This window comes from Ctenopharyngodon idella, chromosome 22 (genome assembly GCF_019924925.1).
Source record: "Ctenopharyngodon idella isolate HZGC_01 chromosome 22, HZGC01, whole genome shotgun sequence".
NCBI lineage: Eukaryota > Metazoa > Chordata > Actinopteri > Cypriniformes > Xenocyprididae > Ctenopharyngodon > Ctenopharyngodon idella.
In genome coordinates this window covers 8,791,602-8,812,179 of record NC_067241.1, presented here as the reverse complement: position 1 = coordinate 8,812,179, position 20,578 = coordinate 8,791,602, and the positions used below count along the sequence as shown (strand labels likewise).

General features: G+C 38.4%; 1 protein-coding gene across 1 annotated transcript; it reads left to right on the top strand.

Annotated features, from left to right (window-relative positions):
- Nucleotides 1-1,066: 1,066 nt before the first annotated feature.
- On the top strand, nucleotides 1,067-19,432 carry myh7bb (myosin, heavy chain 7B, cardiac muscle, beta b). The gene is given in 43 exon segments (XM_051879153.1): nucleotides 1,067-1,419; nucleotides 1,612-1,715; nucleotides 2,114-2,257; nucleotides 2,397-2,553; nucleotides 2,703-2,730; nucleotides 2,944-3,040; nucleotides 3,563-3,655; nucleotides 3,747-3,810; nucleotides 3,906-4,004; nucleotides 4,151-4,254; nucleotides 4,372-4,510; nucleotides 4,594-4,712; nucleotides 4,793-4,942; nucleotides 6,636-6,806; nucleotides 6,912-7,091; nucleotides 7,374-7,506; nucleotides 7,589-7,665; nucleotides 8,033-8,120; nucleotides 8,214-8,331; nucleotides 8,947-9,070; nucleotides 9,172-9,308; nucleotides 10,973-11,228; nucleotides 11,340-11,582; nucleotides 11,672-11,848; nucleotides 12,019-12,164; nucleotides 12,286-12,376; nucleotides 12,457-12,846; nucleotides 13,492-13,618; nucleotides 13,794-13,912; nucleotides 14,404-14,600; nucleotides 14,702-14,885; nucleotides 14,990-15,155; nucleotides 15,292-15,416; nucleotides 15,520-15,635; nucleotides 15,735-15,927; nucleotides 16,367-16,526; nucleotides 16,529-16,569; nucleotides 16,646-16,771; nucleotides 17,685-17,855; nucleotides 17,956-18,060; nucleotides 18,150-18,245; nucleotides 18,454-18,591; nucleotides 18,925-19,432. Coding segments are annotated over 43 exon segments (5,805 nt in total). The 5' UTR covers nucleotides 1,067-1,319; the 3' UTR covers nucleotides 18,937-19,432.
- The last annotated feature ends 1,146 nt before the right edge of the window (nucleotides 19,433-20,578 follow it).

The window sequence follows — 20,578 nt, the reverse complement described above, 5'->3', positions numbered from 1 at the left end:
AAAGATAGATGCCCTTCTAATACACTCACAGAAATGGACTGCACCAAGTTGTGACACAAATTTTAAAAATCATTGTCTCAGAAGTTAGCCTATAGGAAGTTATAGTCACATTCCTTTCAATACCATATCCATCCAGTCATAACACAGTTTAAGCCTACTCTTAAAAAACCCGATAGTTCTCTGAATTGCCTGAGCTGACTGGCCCATGTTGTTTTCAATCTGGTATGCTGTTAATGTGTAAGTAATCATATTATAAATATACATTAAGTCATAAATAATATAAATAAACTAAATCCCTTCTAGCCAGCATATAACATTACATTTCTATTTCCAAACTGTATATATATATAGGAAAAATAAATGTAATTTTATATTTAGGTTAGAAGGGTTTTGTAAGTTTGTGTTACCTGTGTGTCCTTCTTTATAGCCTACATATAAAATTACATTTCTATTTCCTAATGTGATAAAACCATTTATATAAAAACATCATGAATACATTGACAAGTGTTTTGTCAATTTACCGTCTGACAGGATTTCTCCTGACGGAAGTCTCGAGCACCTACTGTTGCTTTTGTTACCACAGGTAAACGTGACGTCTGTTCACAAACGTCAATTTAGTGCGCTGTGACTAATTTATAATCTAACTTTTGTGTTTACAGAAATATTGTTTGAAAACGCCGTTGTGTGTACAAAAAAAATACCCCAATCTTGTGTTTTCACTCCCATATGGGAGGTTCAAGGGTCAGAACCCCCCAAATCCGTAGATTTTATTTTTTCCACTTAAGTCTTTAAAGAAATAGAGACAGGTCATGCATTTAACCTCTGGCCAGCAGCGCATAAATCACAAGCAACAACAATGTCGTTTTAAAAATAACCCCTTACAGTACGGTTCCGTCAAACCTGTTTGCCTTTTGTGATCGCGCAGGGACGGACCGCACGGCCACGCAGCCAATGAGCAACTGAACACACACGGACACATGGGAATATCTGACATATCTCCCCAACTCTGACCTTGAGGGGAACAATAAAAGAGGACCAGGCCACTTCTTCCGAGGCCAACCCGTTTAGACATTACTGAGGTTAGTACTCAAATGCATGTGCTTTCCACAGCGCTGTTTGGATAGTACGCCGTGCCTTGCATGTGACCGTCCGAAGTTTTTTTTGTACACAAATACTCACCAAGAGTGTGGATTAGAGGTTTTTTTTTTTCAACACATGCCTATGAGAAACAAAACAAAGTGGAGAAAAACTTTTTTCTAACAAAGTTTCTACAACGTTACAGGTGTTTGAGCGCAGGTCCGGGACCGGAAGCGTTAATCATGTCCCGCTTTATGGAATTGAGGGAATTCGGAGATGCGGCCACATTCCTGCGTAAAACCAACCTGGAACAGCTCGCTGCGCAGTCCCATGCGTTTGATGGTACTGTCAGACGTCCTGTTTGTATCCTGTGTTTTTTATTGATGCACAAGCCTATCAGAAATATTAAAATCATTAATTTTAAATCCTGTCCAATTCTGACTGAGTTACACATTAAGATGAGCATGTTGTGCATGTGAAAATGGTTTGTTAGTTACCTGACAGTTCAGAAGTGCCAAATACTTCTGTGTGCAGGGAAGAAACGTGTTTGGATTCCGGATGAGAAAGAAGCCTACATTGAGGTGGAGATCAAAGATACTGATGGAGACAAAGTCATGGTGGAGACCAAAGATGGAATGGTCAGTGAAGCGTGTTTTTTTTTCTGTGACCACACTGCAAAAAATCAGTTTCTTAATCACTATTTTTGTTTTATTTTTCAGTAAGTATATCTACATTCTTACAAGATGCATTTCTTGGGAAGAAATTAGATCTTTCTTACCTCATTGTCAAATATTTTTTCTTGTTTTAGAGAAAAAAAAGGATTTTATTGCAGTGTACATGAAAAACAATGCTAAAGTTGTCTTGTGAGATTTTTTAAATTATGTGTATTGTATTTATAGCAAGGGGATATTTAAGTTCAGAAAAATGGTTTTGCACACTTAGCCAATTGTCATTCAAGTAACTACATTCATTCTGCAGTGGAAGAAGAAAATGTATCACAAGGTGGTGATTAAATTCTTTAATCTAATACTGACAGATGTTAACAGTGAAAGAGGATGACATTCAGCAGATGAATCCCCCGAAGTTTGACATGATTGAAGACATGGCCATGCTTACGCACCTCAATGAGGCCTCTGTTCTTTTCAACCTCAGTCGTCGCTACAGTTTCTGGATGATTTATGTGAGACACGACTTTATCATTTACTGTTAAACAGCTGTCTGTATCTTAAAAGAGTTATCAAGTTATCTGCTTCTTTAATGTTTTTCATAACTTTTAAACAATTTCTCAGTCTTCATGCGTGTTTTTTGTCTGTCCACAGACATATTCAGGGCTGTTTTGTGTGACAGTTAACCCGTATAAATGGCTTCCTGTCTATTCTCCTGAAGTGGTCGCAGCGTATAAGGGAAAGCGTCGCTCAGATGTTCCGCCTCACATCTATTCCATAGCAGACAATGCCTACAATGACATGCTAAAAAGTACGGTCTGAAACACATTTCACTTTTGATCTCTATTTCACACAGGCCTTATATGTTGCATTTGTTTTGATTCTGAATAGCCAAAAGATAATAAATGTCATTGTCTTTAGTCTTCACCATGTACTCAGTACTCAACTTTTTTCTTTTAGATCGTGAAAACCAGTCAATGCTTATCACGTAAGTAACATTCCGCCATGACATTACATTCTGTTCTACAACTATTAGATCAGAATGATCTGAAATCCTTTTTGCTCATTATTTAATCATGAAGCGGTATAAAAAAAATGGGTTTTTATCATTTTGAAGAGTTTTCTTTTTTCTTTTTTAATCTTTCTTCTTGGATTTAATATTGTTTCATGTATATTTCACATACATTTTGTTCATGCCTAGCGGAGAATCCGGTGCTGGCAAAACTGTCAACACGAAACGTGTAATTCAGTATTTTGCCATTATAGCTGCTCTTGGTGAAGCAGGGGGCAAAAAAGGAGTAAGGGCAGAAACTTCACTTCTGTGCTTCTTTTTGTCATCACCCATCCTTACCCCTTGTTTTTGTCACCCTACGAGTCTTACTTTTGTTCCTCTACATCATGTTTTTTGGGATTTTTAATAATGTCTAAATGTTTACCTATTCCTTTTGGATTCACAGACATCCTTTTAACCGATAAGGAGTGACCCTCAGAGTTTTGTTACCCAGGTTTTGTTTTCCCGTTCCAGTATGTTTTTATGAACCCTTTTTTATACCACTCTTTACATTGCCCATTCCCCTTTTTTGCAATGTCTCTCATTTTGTCTCTTGTTTTTAACATTATAAGTTCCTTTTTCACTCTTTGTCTTTTCTTTTTTTTTTTTGGGAAGAAAACCCAACAACCCTGATTTCATCTATTTTCCCCTCAATCATGACGGATAATATTTCATTTTCATTTCCATTAGTTTGTTCTGTCCTACTCATAGATATAATTTTGGTGTTCGATCATAAACTCACACATTTATCTGTTTTCAACGTAAATAGGGTACATTAGAGGATCGGATAATTGAGGCCAACCCAGCTATGGAAGCTTTTGGCAACGCAAAAACCCTGAGGAATGACAACTCATCCCGCTTTGTGAGTAAACATCATAAGAAGAGCACAACATCTCACTTCCTTTCAATATTGTTCTCCGTTTTACTTTTCCCTCTCTCTTTCTTTAACACAGGGCAAATTCATACGAATCCATTTCGGTCCTACAGGGAAACTTGCATCTGCTGACATTGACATCTGTAAGCTGATTTGAAAAATATTACTGTGTTAATAGATTATATATATATTGTTATTCCTTCAAATCCTGTTCCATTTCACATTCCCTTTTGTTTAGATCTTCTGGAAAAATCTAGAGTGATTTTTCAGCAAGCTGGAGAGAGAAGCTACCACATCTACTACCAGATCCTCTCACACAAGAAACCAGAACTCCAAGGTATTCAGAGGAAACACCAACAGTATGGCTACTATTTAAGCTGAAGAACTAAGTATATACCAAGTATAGATGTTAATATGCCTGCAGTATTAATCCTCAGTGCCTTGTGTGACTTAAAAACCAAACCTCTTTCATCTGTTAAACAGATATGCTGTTGGTGTCATCAAATCCCTTCGACTACCACTTCTGCTCGCAGGGTGTTATAACTGTGGACCACATGGACGATGGAGATGAGCTGCTTGCAACTGATGTAAGTGCTGATTGTATGATGGAGATCACTGTAAAGGGATACTTAGATGCTAATTATTCCGCATAAACACCAAATGACTACTGCCCTATAATGCAACTTGCTTACCTTCTTCTCTAGCATGCAATGGACACCCTTGGTTTCACTCCTGAGGAGAAGTATGGCTGTTACAAGATAGTCGGTGCCATCATGCACTTTGGCAACATGAAGTTCAAAGTGCGGCAGAGAGAGGAGCAAGCAGAGGCAGATGGCACTGAAAGTAAGAGTGATTCTGTCATAAGCAAACTCAACGTCTTCAGTCAGTGTCTTGGTTTGACTAAGCGCTGTGATTTTGTTACTCAGGTGCAGACAAAGCCTCCTATCTCATGGGGATCAGTTCAGCTGACCTCATAAAAGGACTGCTTCACCCTAGAGTGAAAGTGGGCAATGAGTACATTGTCAGAGGACAGACAGTTGAACAGGTCAGTAAATGATGAATTAGTATCCCTGCTATATAATTTCACCTAGCAGTGAGAATATTTGTGCTTTTGTGTCACGACAGGTGACCTATGCAGTTGGTGCTTTGGCCAAAGCCACATATGACCGCATGTTTAAATGGCTGGTGAGCAGAATCAATAAAACCCTGTACACGGCCCTCCCCCGTCAGTTCTTCATAGGAGTGCTGGACATAGCAGGCTTTGAGATCTTTGAGGTAAGTCGGTCACTTCCCACTGTCTGCACATCAGATGTGGATCTTAAAGATAAAAATATGGATTTTCTCCATTATTCACTAATGTCATTTGTCACAATTTTGATTCTTAAAAGCTCAAGATCGATTTTTTTTTACCCTGTGACAGTGTTTCCTGCACTGCTTTTCGGTGATTCATTGTCTCTGTTGAGTCAGTCCCTTTAATGAATCATTTAAGAACACTCAGTCTGATGAATCATCCAATGAATGAACTCTGAATCTATTAGAAACGTTAATGAATCAACATCAAATTATTATTACTTATAGTGATGGAATATTTTAATATATGTAACAGTGTATCAGACAATAAACATTACTGTGTATTAGGCACATCAGTATTTTTACCCACAAAAAAGGGTTTTAAGCCAGTTATTATATCTTTTGCTGTAGTGTGTCAGTAGGAAATATCAGTTCACATTTGTAAACATTCATTTTGCCATTAATTGTAATAATCCAGTGAGATTTTTGTACGCACAAGGAGTCTGACAACAGCCGGTGCTCCACACGGAGATCTGATCTCACCATCATCAAATCTGTCTGTGATTACATGAAGAAACAGATGAATCTGAGACAAACTAAATCCAGAAGATCTGTAGCCGTGTCTCCAAGACGCTTGAAGAAACCGACCAGCTAAGCTACAGTACTGTGAGAAGTTTTAGGCACTTGTGTAAAAATGCTGTAAAGTGAGAATGCTTTCAAAAATACTGTCATAAATAGATTTTATTTATCAATTAACTTCTATCAACCATATCAAATCAATATTTGGTGTGACCACCCTTTGCATTTAAATCAGCTTTTGTCCAGGTACACTTGCGCACCGTTTTTCAGGTAGCTTTGCAGGAAGGTTTCTTCAAGCGTCTTGGAGACACGGCCACAGTTCTTCTGGATTTAGTTTGTCTCAGTTTCATCTGTTTCTTCATGTAATCACAGACAAATTCGATGATGGTGAGATCAGTGTGGAGCACCGGCTGTCCTCAGACTCCTTGTGAATACAAAAATCTCACTGGATTATTACAATTAATGGCAAAATGAATGTTTAGAAATGTGAACTGGTATTTCCTACTGACACACTACAGCAATTGTGTTAAATTACAATTGAAGTGCATAGCTTTGGTCCTGTTTTTAATTTACCAAACTGTTTTATCAATGTACCAATTTAGAAGGTTTACTCTATAATTTATAGCAATAGCTAAGAGAACATTTTGGTTACACTTTATTTCAATAGTCCATTTTAGACATTCTACTAACTAAAGGTAACTTTGCAACTTATCAAGAATAAGTTGACATGTACTTGAAAAGTTACTTATAGTCAGTAGAATGTCTGTTGGAAACCAAAATAAAGTGTTAGCAGATGTTAAACAGACAGCCTACAAATACTCTAATGACTAGTAGTTGACATGTTGTTGCAAAGTTACTTATAGTTAGTAGAATGTCTAAAGTGGACTATTGAAATAAATTTCTTTTATTTAAGTAAAATTTAGTACAAAATACCTAAATTAATTGAAAATGAATCACACTGAATCAAAACCAGACTGAATTGAGAACTTGTTAATCAGAATTGATTCTGGAAATGTTTATTGATACCCTGCCCTATATATTATTCAGTACTCATTGTACCTTATTTGAAAAACTCTTTCTCTTCCTTTCCCCTGAACAGTTCAACAACTTTGAGCAAATGTGCATCAACTACACCAATGAGAAACTGCAACAGTTTTTCAACCATCACATGTTCATCCTAGAGCAAGAGGAGTACAAGACAGAGGGAATAGAGTGGACTTTCATAGACTTTGGATTAGACCTGCAAGCCTGCATTGACCTCATTGAGAAGGTTGATATAGAATTACATAAAACTCTGTGAAAGCATGTGTATGTTTGTATAAGATAACTGTACTAAGCAACTCTAGCTGTTACATCCTTCTTGTTTTGTTTGCAGCCGTTGGGTATACTGTCTATTCTGGAGGAGGAGTGCATGTTCCCTAAAGCCACAGAGAGCAGCTTCAAAGCTAAACTCTATGACAATCACCTTGGCAAGTCTCCCAACTTCCTGAAACCGAGGCCAGACAAAAAACGCAAATACGATACTCACTTTGAGCTGGTGCACTACGCTGGAGTGGTGAGTGAAAATAACATCATATTCACACACATATTTCAAGGCTATTTTTACCATAGCATACAATAATAGACTCTTTATAAGCTGCATAACTGAAGCCATTGGAATTTGTTAAGCAATTTACAGTATGCAATGCCGCCATAGAATGGCACCATTTAAGTAACAGGGATAGTCTGGAGCATGCTGAGGTTAAGTGCATTGCTCAATGGTGGCAAAGGATAAATCACTTGATCACTATAATTCACTTAACATATAATACCAATTCACATACATGTATGTTGTCAGGTGCCGTACAACATCAATGGATGGCTTGACAAAAATAGAGATCCTCTTAATGAAACAGTGGTGGGAATCTTCCAGAGGTCATCCAACAAGTTAATGGCGAGCCTCTTCGAGAACTTCATCAGTTTAGATTCAGGTGCATATTAATACAACTAATATTAAAAAGTTGATTCCATGACACCAGATTGTACTGAGGTGTTTTACACATATTGTTACAGGTACTGAAGCAAAGCCAGGGGGTAGAGAAAAGAGGAAGAAAGGAGCATCGTTCCAAACAGTGTCCCAGCTGCATAAGGTGGGTAAAAGTGAGGAGATATGAAGGAGAGATTATGCATTTTCCATACGTCTATTGTGTTATGTCAAAAGCCACTCTTCACTTCTTTAAAAATCTGGAAATGTTATTGTAATTAATGTAATTAGATATTGGAAAAGGTGTTGGAAAGTGAGCCAGTTAAGACTTGCAGTGATGTTTAGGTAATCTGACCCATGAACATCACTTTAAGTCTGTGCTGGCTCAGCTTTCACCAGCTACAGATGCAAAGACGCAGGTAAGATCTGACCCAGTAGTTAGCAGAACTAGCATGGAGACTGTGAACTGATTTAAAATCTGCTTAAATCTTATGGACTGCATGTTGAATACTTTTTCTTCTCTGTCACTCTAGGAGAATCTAAACAAATTAATGACTAATTTGAGAAGCACTCAGCCTCATTTTGTGCGCTGCATTATCCCCAATGAGACAAAGAACCCAGGTACAAAAAAATTCAGTGATCTCCATATAAGATCTCCATAAACCTACCGTAAACACACCATCAGACTTCAGTTTCTGTTCTTGTATCTGATAGGGATAATGGAGCCATTTCTGGTTCTGCACCAGCTTCGCTGCAATGGTGTTCTTGAAGGAATCCGCATTTGCAGGAAGGGATTTCCCAACCGGATTCTCTATGCAGAGTTCAAACAGCGGTGAGTTTTTCTTCATAAGCCCGGAACACACCAAGCCGACGGTCGGCAGTTTTTGTTCGTCGGCCGACTAAGTTTTCTCAGTGTGTTCTGCACCATCAGCTGAAGTTGGTCCTCGTCAGCTTTTTTTTGGCCAATTCGACATGTCGAATCGGCGTCAGTCAGTCAGGCCATCTGCTCATTCTGATTGGTTGTTCAGCTACTGCCACCTGCTGGTACGGAAAGGCATTTCTTCTTACACAGGCGCAGAACAGACGTGCTACTTGGCCGTCGGGTGTCGAGCGTCGGTTTGGTGTGTCAGGGCAACTTTGGACCCAGACGCTGCCAACGTGAGCAACCCAGCAGTCTGCTTTCGTTGCCACTAGTTCGTCGGCATCGGCTTGGTGTGTTCCGAGCTATAGGGTTAGGAAGATTATTTTAGTGAATTGCAATTCAAAGAAAATTAAACACTCTCTTTGATTTTAATTCTACTTTCTTGTGTTCAAATTTGACTTGCAATTCTGCATCTTGTTAGCAATTTAACAATTTAAAAGCCATTCTCAAATCAATTCTGAATGGTGCAAAACCCTAATAGAAAGATGAATAAAGATATTTAACTAAACCTACATAATTTACCAGCTACCGTATCCTGAATCCTTTGGCCATCCCAGAGGACACATATGTGGACAGCAGGAAAGCTGTAGAAAAGTTGCTTGGGTCTCTGGATATCGACCACACACAGTACAAGTTTGGCCACAACAAGGTTCATGAAATTGTTCTCTCTCACTCCCATCATGCCCACTATTTTCAGTTACTTAAAACTCATCCTAGGCAACACTGACCTGTGAATCTGTCCTCCTTCAGGTTTTCTTTAAGGCGGGACTTCTTGGCCAGCTGGAGGACATGAGAGACGAACGGCTATCTGAGGTCCTCACCTTGCTGCAGGCCTTCTGCAGGGGGAAACTTATGCGGATGGAGCGCAAAAGGATGATGAAAGAGAAGTAATTCCTTTTCCTTAATTCCTTAGAAGTATGTGCTGTTTGGATGTACAAACCATGACAATAGTCATGAAGCATCTAAATAGTCATAAAGCATCTAAATAGCCGAACGCAAATAGTTTTGCTGTTACTCACTGACTGAAGAAAGTGTCAGATTGCAGATATCGCTTTCTTAAGCACTTTCTAAGCATGGCGATAAACTGTTGAGAGTGTGTGTAGGCCTATGAGCCTGTAAATCTATGGGAGGAATGTCTGAAGTGTATGCGGACTATGTTGTGGCGTGTGTCTGGCGTGTGTCCGTATGTTTTGTGTGTGTGTGGTCACTACAGAAAAAGCCGGTTAAACCCCCTCCACCCCAAATGGCATTTACAAAAGCAGGTGTGGAGATGGGTCATATATCCCACAAACAGCGCACATACCAGTTGTTGACGGTTCCTTACCAGAGTGCCCCCTCCCATCTTTATTATAAATAACCTTCTTTTGTCCAGAATGGGTATGGCTGGGAGCAGGCTGAAAACTGCTGAAATGCCATCCCAGGTGACAGGAGATTAAGTCCTCTTGTTTCTTCAGAAGGGTTCAGCTTTAGATAATCAACAACCTCTGCCTGACCTTTGACTGTTCCTGATTGTGTTGCCGCTTCAGCAATGCGGAATTGATTTACTCTTTAGGCATGCTCAGTATCACAGTGGGATTACTGATTTAGAACACACGAAACAATGGCGTGTGGCAGCCTGGCCCTATTTGGTGCTAGACATACTGAGCTAATTTAGAACAACAAGGGCAGGGAGAGTGAGGTGCAGGCTACAGAATGGATAAGGGTTCTTTTATCCTTGGACATAATGAGCAAAGTTTTGAAAGAGATTTGAGAGAGTATAAAAGGCTTCATCTTGATCCTCTTACAGCATGTATCTTATGTTGAAATGTTTTTACCCAATGTTTTGTGTAATCCTAATACTTCATAGACAACTCCATATATACCAGGACCAGGGTCAATGACATTATGCTTTCTTTCATAGATCATATTTCATATTTTGTCCTGGAACAAAATCCTGGAAAATTTTGTCCTAACTATATAACCCAACCCCTAAACCTAACCCAAGCACTATATAAATAAAGGTGACTATTCATTTTAAAAATATGTTTAAAATGCAAGTCATACACACAGTGACTTGAATACATCACTTCTGTAATGAAAATTAGAAGAGATAAAATTCTCTTTGACATTTTTTTTTTTCAGCTTAAAGTTAAAAATATATAATATACATTATACAACTGTCCTGATATCAGAAGGAGGGAAAATTAAGAAAAAAAACTCATTTTAAAAAGCTGAAATACTTTTTGAAGACAGGGGAAGACAGACCCAACATGCAGAAAGATGTAGGGAAAAGGTTACAAGCTATTTTAAGTTTATTTAAAAAAAATATTTTTTACCTTGAAAAATATTTTAAAAACTTATTATTAAGTTCTTAAAATATTAAGATATACACTCACATGTACTTAGATGTAATGGTATAAAAGTTTTTAGAACCATATGAAACCAACATTAATATAAAGAATGAATTTCTGAGAACTTTGCGTTTGTTTTTAAACTAGATTTTTCCTTTTCTTTATCATGAATAGTCATATACAGTGTGTCACTGATCCACCATCTGATTATCTTCACTCAGGGAAGCTGTGATGGTTATTCAGTGGAACATCCGTGCCTTTTACGCAGTCAAGAACTGGCCATGGATGTGTCTGTTCTTCAAGATCAAACCCCTGCTGAGGAGCGCAGCTACAGAGAAGGAGCTGGCTACACTGAAGGAGGAGTTCCAGAAGCTAAAGGAGGCTCTTGAGAGGTCTGAGGTGAAGAGGAAAGAGTTTGAGGAGAGACAGATCTCTTTGGTGCAAGAGAAAAATGACCTCTCCTTACAACTTCAAGCGGTGAGTGTAAGAGTGGATCATATCAATGAAACAAGAAGTTATGAATCAGAATAACATAGTTAATAGTCAAAGGAAAGATGAAAAGAATTAACTTTTACATTCTGACCCCAGGAGCAGGATAATCTGGCTGATGCTGAGGACCGCTGTGACCTGCTGATCAAGGCTAAGATCCAGATGGAGGGGAAAATTAAGGAGCTGATGGAGAGGCTGGAGGACGAAGAGGAGGTTAATGCCACCATCCTGGCCAAGAAACGCAAACTTGAGGATGAGTGTATTGAGCTGAAGAAAGACCTGGATGACCTGGAGATTACTCTGGCCAAGGTGGAGAAGGAAAAACACGCCACTGAGAATAAGGTAACACAGATATGTTCATGGATGAGGCAATGTGGTCTATGTTAGGTCCTCTAATGCACTGATTAACAAGTTCTCTCTGGTTGACTCAGGTGAAAAACTTGTTGGAGGAAATGGCTGCATTGGATGAAACCATCATGAGGCTGACTAAAGAGAAGAAAGCCCTCCAGGATGCTCATCAGCAGGCTCTGGAAGACCTGCAGACTGAGGAGAACAAAGTTAACATGCTTTCCAAGGCCAAGATCAAACTTGAGCAGCAGGTGGATGATGTGAGTATGAAATGGGCTCAGTAAAACCCTATGAGACAAACTTAAGAGTCTGTAACAAACTGAAACTCCATTTATTATGAAAAGCTTATTAGCCAGTCTAACCTAGCACAATGGTTGAGTAATACATTTCTTAGATTTCATTGTTTATTATTATTTGTTAACTGGAACAGTTAGAGGGCTCTTTGGAGCAAGAGAAGAAATTGCGTATGGATCTGGAACGAGTGAAGCGAAAGCTTGAGGGAGATTTGAAGCTTTCCATTGAGTCATCCATGGATTTGGAGAACAACAAACAGCAGCTAGAGGACAGACTAAAAAAGTGAGATTTTATAAGAATTATGCATTCGTTGTCGTGTCAAATGGAAGTACTGTGCTACAAAAATGCTATATGACTAGGCTATATGTTCTGTAATGAAATCTGTACTTGGTCTTTTCTGTAGGAAAGACCTTGAAATGGTTCAAATAGGTGCAAAGATTGAAGAGGAGCAAGCCTTGGTTATTCAACTACACAAGAAAATTAAAGAATTACAGGTAAAGTAATTATTTGGCTAATGACCGAACATTACGCATAATGTTATTAATCTAACAGTATTTTGGTAAACTGTTTACAGACACGTATAGAAGAGCTTGAGGAGGAACTTGAGGCTGAAAGAGCAGCTCGATTAAAGTCAGAAAAGCAGCGCAGTGATGTGTCAAGGGAACTGGAAGAGCTGAGTGAACGTCTGGAGGAAGCAGGAGGTGCTACTGCTGCCCAGATCGAGATGAACAAGAAGCGGGAGGCTGACTTTTTAAAGATGCGGAGAGATCTGGAAGAAGCCTCTCTGCATCATGAAACCACTATGGCCATGCTACGGAGAAAGCATGCGGACACTGTGGCTGAGATGGGAGAACAACTGGACAACCTGCAGAGGGTCAAACAGAAGCTGGAGAAGGAAAAGGCAGAAACCAGAATGGAGTCTGAAGACCTGGCGTCGAACCTTGAACATCTCTCCAGAGCCAAAGTAAAACATCTCAATGTGTTTAACATAGTTTCTCAGACTCATATTGTTACCTAGTTCTGGCATGAAACTCTAGATGGCACAGGCTGATAGGTCTTTAACTCATTTGGCGATTACATCATTATCTACATAGCACAGCTGGATGGTTGCTGTTGCATCAGCGGCCAATGAGCTGCGGCTCCATATTCAAACAAATACCGGTAGTGTTACTGTTAGCAATCTGCAGCACGCTTTCAGAAACCCTCCACCTTCCCCAGCTCCACCTGTATCAATCTGCTATGGGTATTAATTCATGTATGTTACATGTGCAGCAGCAGCACCATGTCTTACATGCTCACAGCAATGTCTGTGAATGTATTGGCAGTAGCAAGTCTCGGTACTTGCTCTGCAGCAGCATAGCAGATCTATTCCGCCAAGACCAAATACATTAACATTGCCATATCCATTACCATGCCAATCTCTATTACCGTACCAATCTTCCGAGAGTTGTCATTACAGAACTATTATCTTACCATCCATGGAGTTTATGGTTAAAACATATAGAGTAAACATGAATTGGGTTGAAAAATACCACATATATATATAGTTATTATATATACAGTACCAAATGAACAGTGAGAAAATTAACAAAGAGACTGACGTTTGCAGGCCACAACAGAGAAAATGTGCAGGATGTATGAGGACCAGCTGAATGAATCTAAAACCAAGGTGGAGGAACTCCAGAGGCAGCTAATGGATGTCACCTCTCAAAAAGCACGGGCTCAGACAGAAAGTGGTCAGTGTCCTACACTTTGAAATAGAATTAAGATCAGGAGCTGGAAATATATTAAACATTATGATGTCTCCTTTAGAAATTCTGATTACAGAGATCAAATAATGTAAGAACAAAGTAACTGGCACTTGGTAAAGTACCAATGGATTTGTTCTCTCTTTTCACCTTACAATTACAGCCGAGGTCAGCCGCAGACTGGAAGAGAGAGAGGTTTTGGTCATGCAGCTGCAGCGAGCAAAGAGTGCTCTCACCCAGACCATGGAGGAGCTGAAGAAACAGCTAGAAGAAGAATGCAAAGTGAGCCTGATTTTAGATACACTGGATGCATTGCGCCATAACTATTAGGGGCTGTCAGTCAATTAAAATTTCTGGCCACAATTAATCACACATATCAATGTTTGCTGAAGAAAGACCTGAAACATTACATTATTGTGGCAGACAGGTAAAGAGTTGAAAAAATGGCATTAGAAGTATATTGTTTTTCCCCTACCATTCAAAAGTTTGAGAGTAAGTCTGGAGTAATGGCTGCTGAAAATTCAGCCTTGCCATCACAGGAAAAAAAATGTATTTTAAATTATATTAAAATAGAAAACAGTTTTTTTAAACTAATAATATTTAACAATATTACTGTATTTTACTGTATTTGATCAAATAAATGCAGCTTTAGATACTTCTTTAAAAAAACCTTAACGACCCAAAACGTTTCTCTGGTAGTGTTTATATATTCAATATATTCAACTCAAGTGAATCACATTTAATATTATATTTTGTTTGTGTCTTTGTGCCAGGCAAAGAACAGTTTAGCTCATGCGGTACAGTCATCCAGGCATGATTGTGAGCTCTTGAGAGAGCAGTTTGAGGAGGAGCAGGAGGCCAAATCTGAGTTGCAGCGTGCTTTGTCTAAAGCCAATGCGGAGATTGCACAGTGGAGGACAAAGTATGAGACTGATGCCATTCAGAGGACCGATGAACTAGAGGATGCCAAGTAAGAGACCACTCTGTCATCAGTCGATGCAACATAGGGTCTTGTTCACTTATCAAAAAAAATTGCTGTTTTATTTAAAAAGCTGATTTATCCGTCTTCAGGAAGAAGCTGGTTGCACGGCTCCAGAGTTCTGAGGAGGCAGTGGAAGCCTCCAATGCCAAATGTGCCTCGCTGGAGAAGACCAAGCACCGTCTGCAGACTGAGATTGAGGACTTGATGGTTGACCTGGAACGCTCTAATGCTGTGGCTGTTGTACTGGACAAAAAGCAACGCAATTTTGATAAGGTCAGGACAAAAAGTACATTTAAACATTTAATCTAACTAGAAGTACAGATAGGTATTGTTTTTACTTATTTTCTTTTACCACCTATTATTATTATTATGTCCAGGTGCTGTCTGAGTGGAGGCAGAAGTTTGAGGAGACACAGGCCGAGCTGGAAAGCTCTCAGAAAGAGTCCCGCAGTCTCAGCACAGAGCTCTTTAAGCTCAAAAACTCCTATGAAGAAGCCCTTGACCAGCTGGAGACAATCAAAAGGGAGAACAAGAACCTGCAGGGTACCAAGATTGTACATAGACTTTAGGAAAGGATATATCTGTGAAATTGCATACAATTATAATAATCAAAAGAGATTATATTTTGGTCCAGAATGTTTTTCAAAATGAGCCTAATATATAAATATTTGTTTTGCAGAGGAAATCACTGACTTGACTGATCAGATTAGTCAAGGTAACAAGACCATCCATGAGCTTGAACAGATGAAGAAGATACTGGACAACGAGAAGAGTAACATTCAAGCAGCACTGGAGGAGGCTGAGGTGATAAATATTACCTGAGATACTAGACTATGCTCACCAACAGACATTTATAATTGTGTACTTGGGTGAAAAGCTAATGTGCTGCTAACCCTGTTTGACTCAGGGCACTCTGGAGCACGAGGAGAGTAAAACCTTACGCATCCAGTTGGAACTCAGCCAGACCAGGACTGAGGTTGAAAAGAAACTTGCAGAGAGGGATGAAGAGATTGACAATCTCCGGTAAGGGACTCTTTTATTTCTATAACAACAAAAGAAAACCTACTAACTATTGAAATATCACTTTATAATTAAAACACATGTGACTATTTATCTATGCAGTCGAAACCATCAGCGGACTCTGGACACCATGCAGACCACTCTGGATGCAGAGACCAGAGCCCGTAATGAGGCAATCAGGGTTAAGAAAAAGATGGAAGGAGATATGAATGAGATGGAGATCCATCTGAACCACGCAAACAGACAGGCTGTGGAGTCTCAAAAAATGGTGCGCAACCTACAGCTTCAAATCAAGGTGAGTGGGGAGGGCTGGTTGTATCAATATGCAGATTTAAAAAGATAATCAACTATATAGAAACATGAAATAATCTTTAACTACAACTTTACATAATCTCTAGGGATGGACAAAATAAAGATTTTTTTTATAGGTATTCATTGATATTGTATAACTGATTGTGCTCAATTCCCTATTTTTACATTTGGGTAACCTGAAAGTTTATCTCGACACTTTAATACTTTAAAAAAACTGTTAAACCGCTGATTTTAGTTTTTGAAGTTTTATTTTTAATGTACACAAGATAGTATACAGTTTAATATCAGACTTAACAAAAATAATTACCAGCTAATCTGTATTGGCCAGAAGTGCATCCCTTCTAGACTGTATTACATACATTTAAGTGTGTAAAAATTTGAAACGTTTAAATGCCAACCTCACTTAAACTCTGTTTTCTCAGGAACTACAAGTAGAGTTAGATGAGTCTATACATCAGTGTGATGACCTGAAGGAGCAAGTGGCAATCACAGAAAGGAGAAACACCCTGCTAACTGCAGAGTTGGAGGAGTTGCGTGGAGTGGTGGAACAAACAGACCGTATGCGTAAAGTCGCTGAGCATGAGCTCTGGAGTCCAGTGAGAGAGTGAACCTGCTGCATGCTCAGGCAAGACGAATCAATGAAACAATTTATCAATAATCATTTGTCATGATCTTATCTCACAATCCACTGATCTCTACAGAACACGGTAGTGTTGAACCACAAGAAGAAGCTCGAGACTGATCTGTCCGTGCTGTCAGGGGAGGTGGACGATGCTCTGCAGGAGTGTCGCAATGCTGAAGAGAAGGCGAAGAAGGCCATAACTGATGTGAGTTCCTAGTAGAACAACAATAGCGTGCATTAGTGTCCACCCGCATTTTCTGGTTCTGGAAGTATTTTATCCATTTTTCCCATAGGGATTTTAAAAAAAGTCTTTACGTCTTAAAAAAAGACAAAGGTAAAAGACTGTGTACTTAACAGCTTTAGTGATGGAACAAACTACAATCCCATGATGCATTGGGAATGACATAATAGAACTAAAAATATAAACCTATTCATTTAAACTAGTTGATAATCTATAGAAATAATATATTTTAAGTTTATTGCAAAATATGCATATATATACAGTATAGATATATACTATATTTAAGTATTTAGACAGCGTAGGGAGACCAACTCTATTACGTCTTCTTGGGATTGGGCATTACCTGGAGAGCTCTTTTAGGCACGATTTGCTTGCCGCTATGATCTGATTGGTGGAATTTTCTGCTCGGCTTCATGGGTAACGTAGCTTTCCACCATGAATTCAGCTGTTAAACATGATTGTTTTAAAAATAAGTTGAAATAATGTGAACAGATGGCTTCAATGAAAGCATATACCACCTATTAACAACCTCAGAGCTCACAACAGGTCTGTCTTTAAAGCTTTATAAGTTATTGTTAAAAATCAATTTCCCGATTATTTCCATTACCAGATTGTTGCACTCTATAAGGGTTAAAAATGACCAAGAGCTCCCTTAACCACCTAGAAACTACCCAAAATGCTTTACAAACACCCTAGCAACCACCCACAAAACTCTAGCAATATGAGAGTGAGTTTTGCATAGGCAGAAAATGTAAAAATCTGTTCTTCTTATCATAACTTCTTATCTAATTCTTCTGTTCACAACAATAAAGCAAAACACTGACACTCTTGTTTTGAGTGTGCTGTTTTATATGTAACCAAACATATTCATTATTAGGCAGCCATGATGGCGGAAGAGCTGAAGAAGGAGCAGGACACCAGCAGCCACCTGGAGAGGATGAAGAGGAACATGGAGCAGACCATCAAAGACCTGCAGATGCGTCTGGATGAGGCTGAGCAGATTGCTCTCAAGGGAGGAAAGAAACAGATTCAGAAACTGGAAATTCGGGTGAGCAGAAAGAAAAATGTCCATTGCAGCTTTGGTCCAGACATGAATATAACATATTTTATGGATTAATCTGTATCTGTGGGAACATTTCGATCATCAGGTACGGGAGCTAGAAGGAGAGCTAGAGTGTGAACAGAAGAAGAGCGGAGACTTCCAAAAAGGAATACGAAAATATGAGAGGAGGATTAAAGAGCTCACTTACCAGGTATTACTCACAGAAAGACATGTGACGCAACAGAAAAACAGTGTGTCTCATCTCCAGTGCATCTAAAAGACTTTGTGTTCTCTGCGTAGACAGAGGAGGACAGGAAAACTCTCCTGAGGATGCAAGATCTGATTGACAAACTACAGGCAAAAGTAAAGAGCTTCAAGAGACAAGCTGAGGATGCAGTACGTATTTTTCATTCACTTGCAATATCAACTCAGTAATTCATTCTTCCAGTACATAATAGGTTCAGAATGGTATATGCAAAAATATACCATTGATATTGCCACATATCATCATGTGACCTGTCGAACAATATGGCATTGTCCATTTTAAGGTCTACGCATGCAGCGCACAGATTTCAGAGCACTGTATCTCGTTGTTTTATGGCAGGAGGAGCAGGCCAACTGCAATATGACTCGGTTCAAGAAGATCCAGCATGACCTGGATGAAGCCGAGGAGAGGGCGGATATGGCCGAATCTCAGGTCAACAAGCTACGTGTGCGCACCCGAGAGACTCATGTTGTCAAGGTAACATACAGTAAACTGATCTCAGATACTTGTATAGATTGATTACCCAAAAATGAAAATTCTGTCAATGAATTGCCAAAACTCCCCCCAAGAAGTATAAATGCCCCCCTGGACACTGAACCCCATTGACTTTCATTGTATGGACAAAAAAAAACACTGAGACATTTCAAAATATCCTCTTTTATGTTCCACAGAAAGAAATAAAGTCATACAGTTTTGGAACGAAAATGAAAATGACAGAATTTAAATTTTCGGGTGAACTGGCCTTTTAAGTGTGAATAAATGGAAGAAAAAAAATGGTGAGTCATAGCAAACATACCTTTTTCTTCACAGATTGTGGAGTGAAGACGGACTTAAAGAAGATGATTTTTAAGAGTCATGTAGTTTGTGACAAGTACCTTTCCTTTCTTTTTTGCTCTTTGTAAAATGCTGCAAGGCACAAAGGTTTTGGAAATGTTTAATGCTTACTGAAAGTCAACTAATATTTTTTTTTCATTGCAATTGCAGCCTGGAAAGATAAAATGCTGATTTTCAGATATCAAACATTAGTCTTGAAGTTTTTTTAAGCATTTGTTCCTACACCCTTCTTGGAGGAGGCTTTGGCTGCAGAGCTCATAATTTGCAGTGTTTTGGGAAATCACAGTGTCATTACAGTCCAGCTGAAGAATAGCACAGTGAGACAGTTGTGTTCTTCTGATTTCAAACTGGACTGAGTTGAAGGACCCACAGGGTATTTGAAAAGCTATTTGGACGTGATAAATAAACAGCGCCTAAATGGAAATGTTTGCATGATCATGTCAAGTTGCACAGAAATTAATTTGGAATAAAAATGCTAAGAATGTGTTGCTCTTGTTTTTCTGGTCCAACTCAACCTGCATCACCAAATAATATGCTTCCAAGTGTTATAATTGATCACTTTATGTTCTTTCTAGGGATGCAAACTCACAAAGGGTGAAAGTCTTCTAGAATTTTTTTTATAACTTAAAATGATGAATTCAAAGTATTTAAAATTCCCTCTTTAAAAAAAAAGAAAAAAAAAAAAAAGAAAAAAAAGAACCTGGCTTTATCTTAGTGTTCAGATTTTAGTTTAGATTTCTGTTCTAGAAATGTATGCAAATGAGTGCATATTTAATTAGATTAAATCCATCATTTGCATATTTTAACATAACATTTCAGAATATTTGTAATGCAAAAAAAATATTTGCAATTCTTAATGTAATCATTCCATTGGGAATGTATGACGATATTTATTAGACTTAGGCAAAGCTATTTTCGTCTGCAGGAATCTGACAAAAAAAGAAAAAAAAAATACTCACATGAAAAAAATACTATAGTAATTTTTAGTAAATACTATAGTGTTTTTGAACCATACTAGAAGAATAGAATAGAATAGAATAATTTATTTGTCATTGCAAAGATATGCAACGAAATTGTGTGCTTCTTCTCAGTGATACATCAACATGAAAACATGTATACAAACAAAATATAGACAAGAACAAAGTTTAAATAATAAAATAAAATAAAATCAATAAAAAATTATATTAATTAAAACATTATTTCACAAACCCGTAGCTTAATAATAAAAACAGTCCTTCAATTTTTTAACTAGAATTCAGATCCTTAAGGCACGTGGGTAGAAACTATTCAAGAATCTGGAGCTACATGTCCTAAGAGATCGATAACGTCTTCCAGATGGCAGCAGAGTGAAGAGATGATTGCCAGGGTGAAATGGATCTTTTATTATATTTCTGGCACGCCGTAGGCATCTGGTTCTGTAAACATCCTCAAGTGAAGGGAGCTGTAAGCCTATGATTCTTTGGGCCGAGTTGATGACTCTCTGCAGAGCATTATTTTGTTCTAATAAAGTACTTCAATTAATGTGTTGTGGTAATTCTATAGTTGCTGTGGTAATATAACAACTACAGTAATATAAACAAATTACTTTACCCAATACTGTACTAAGTTTTCTACAACTATAGCGTATATT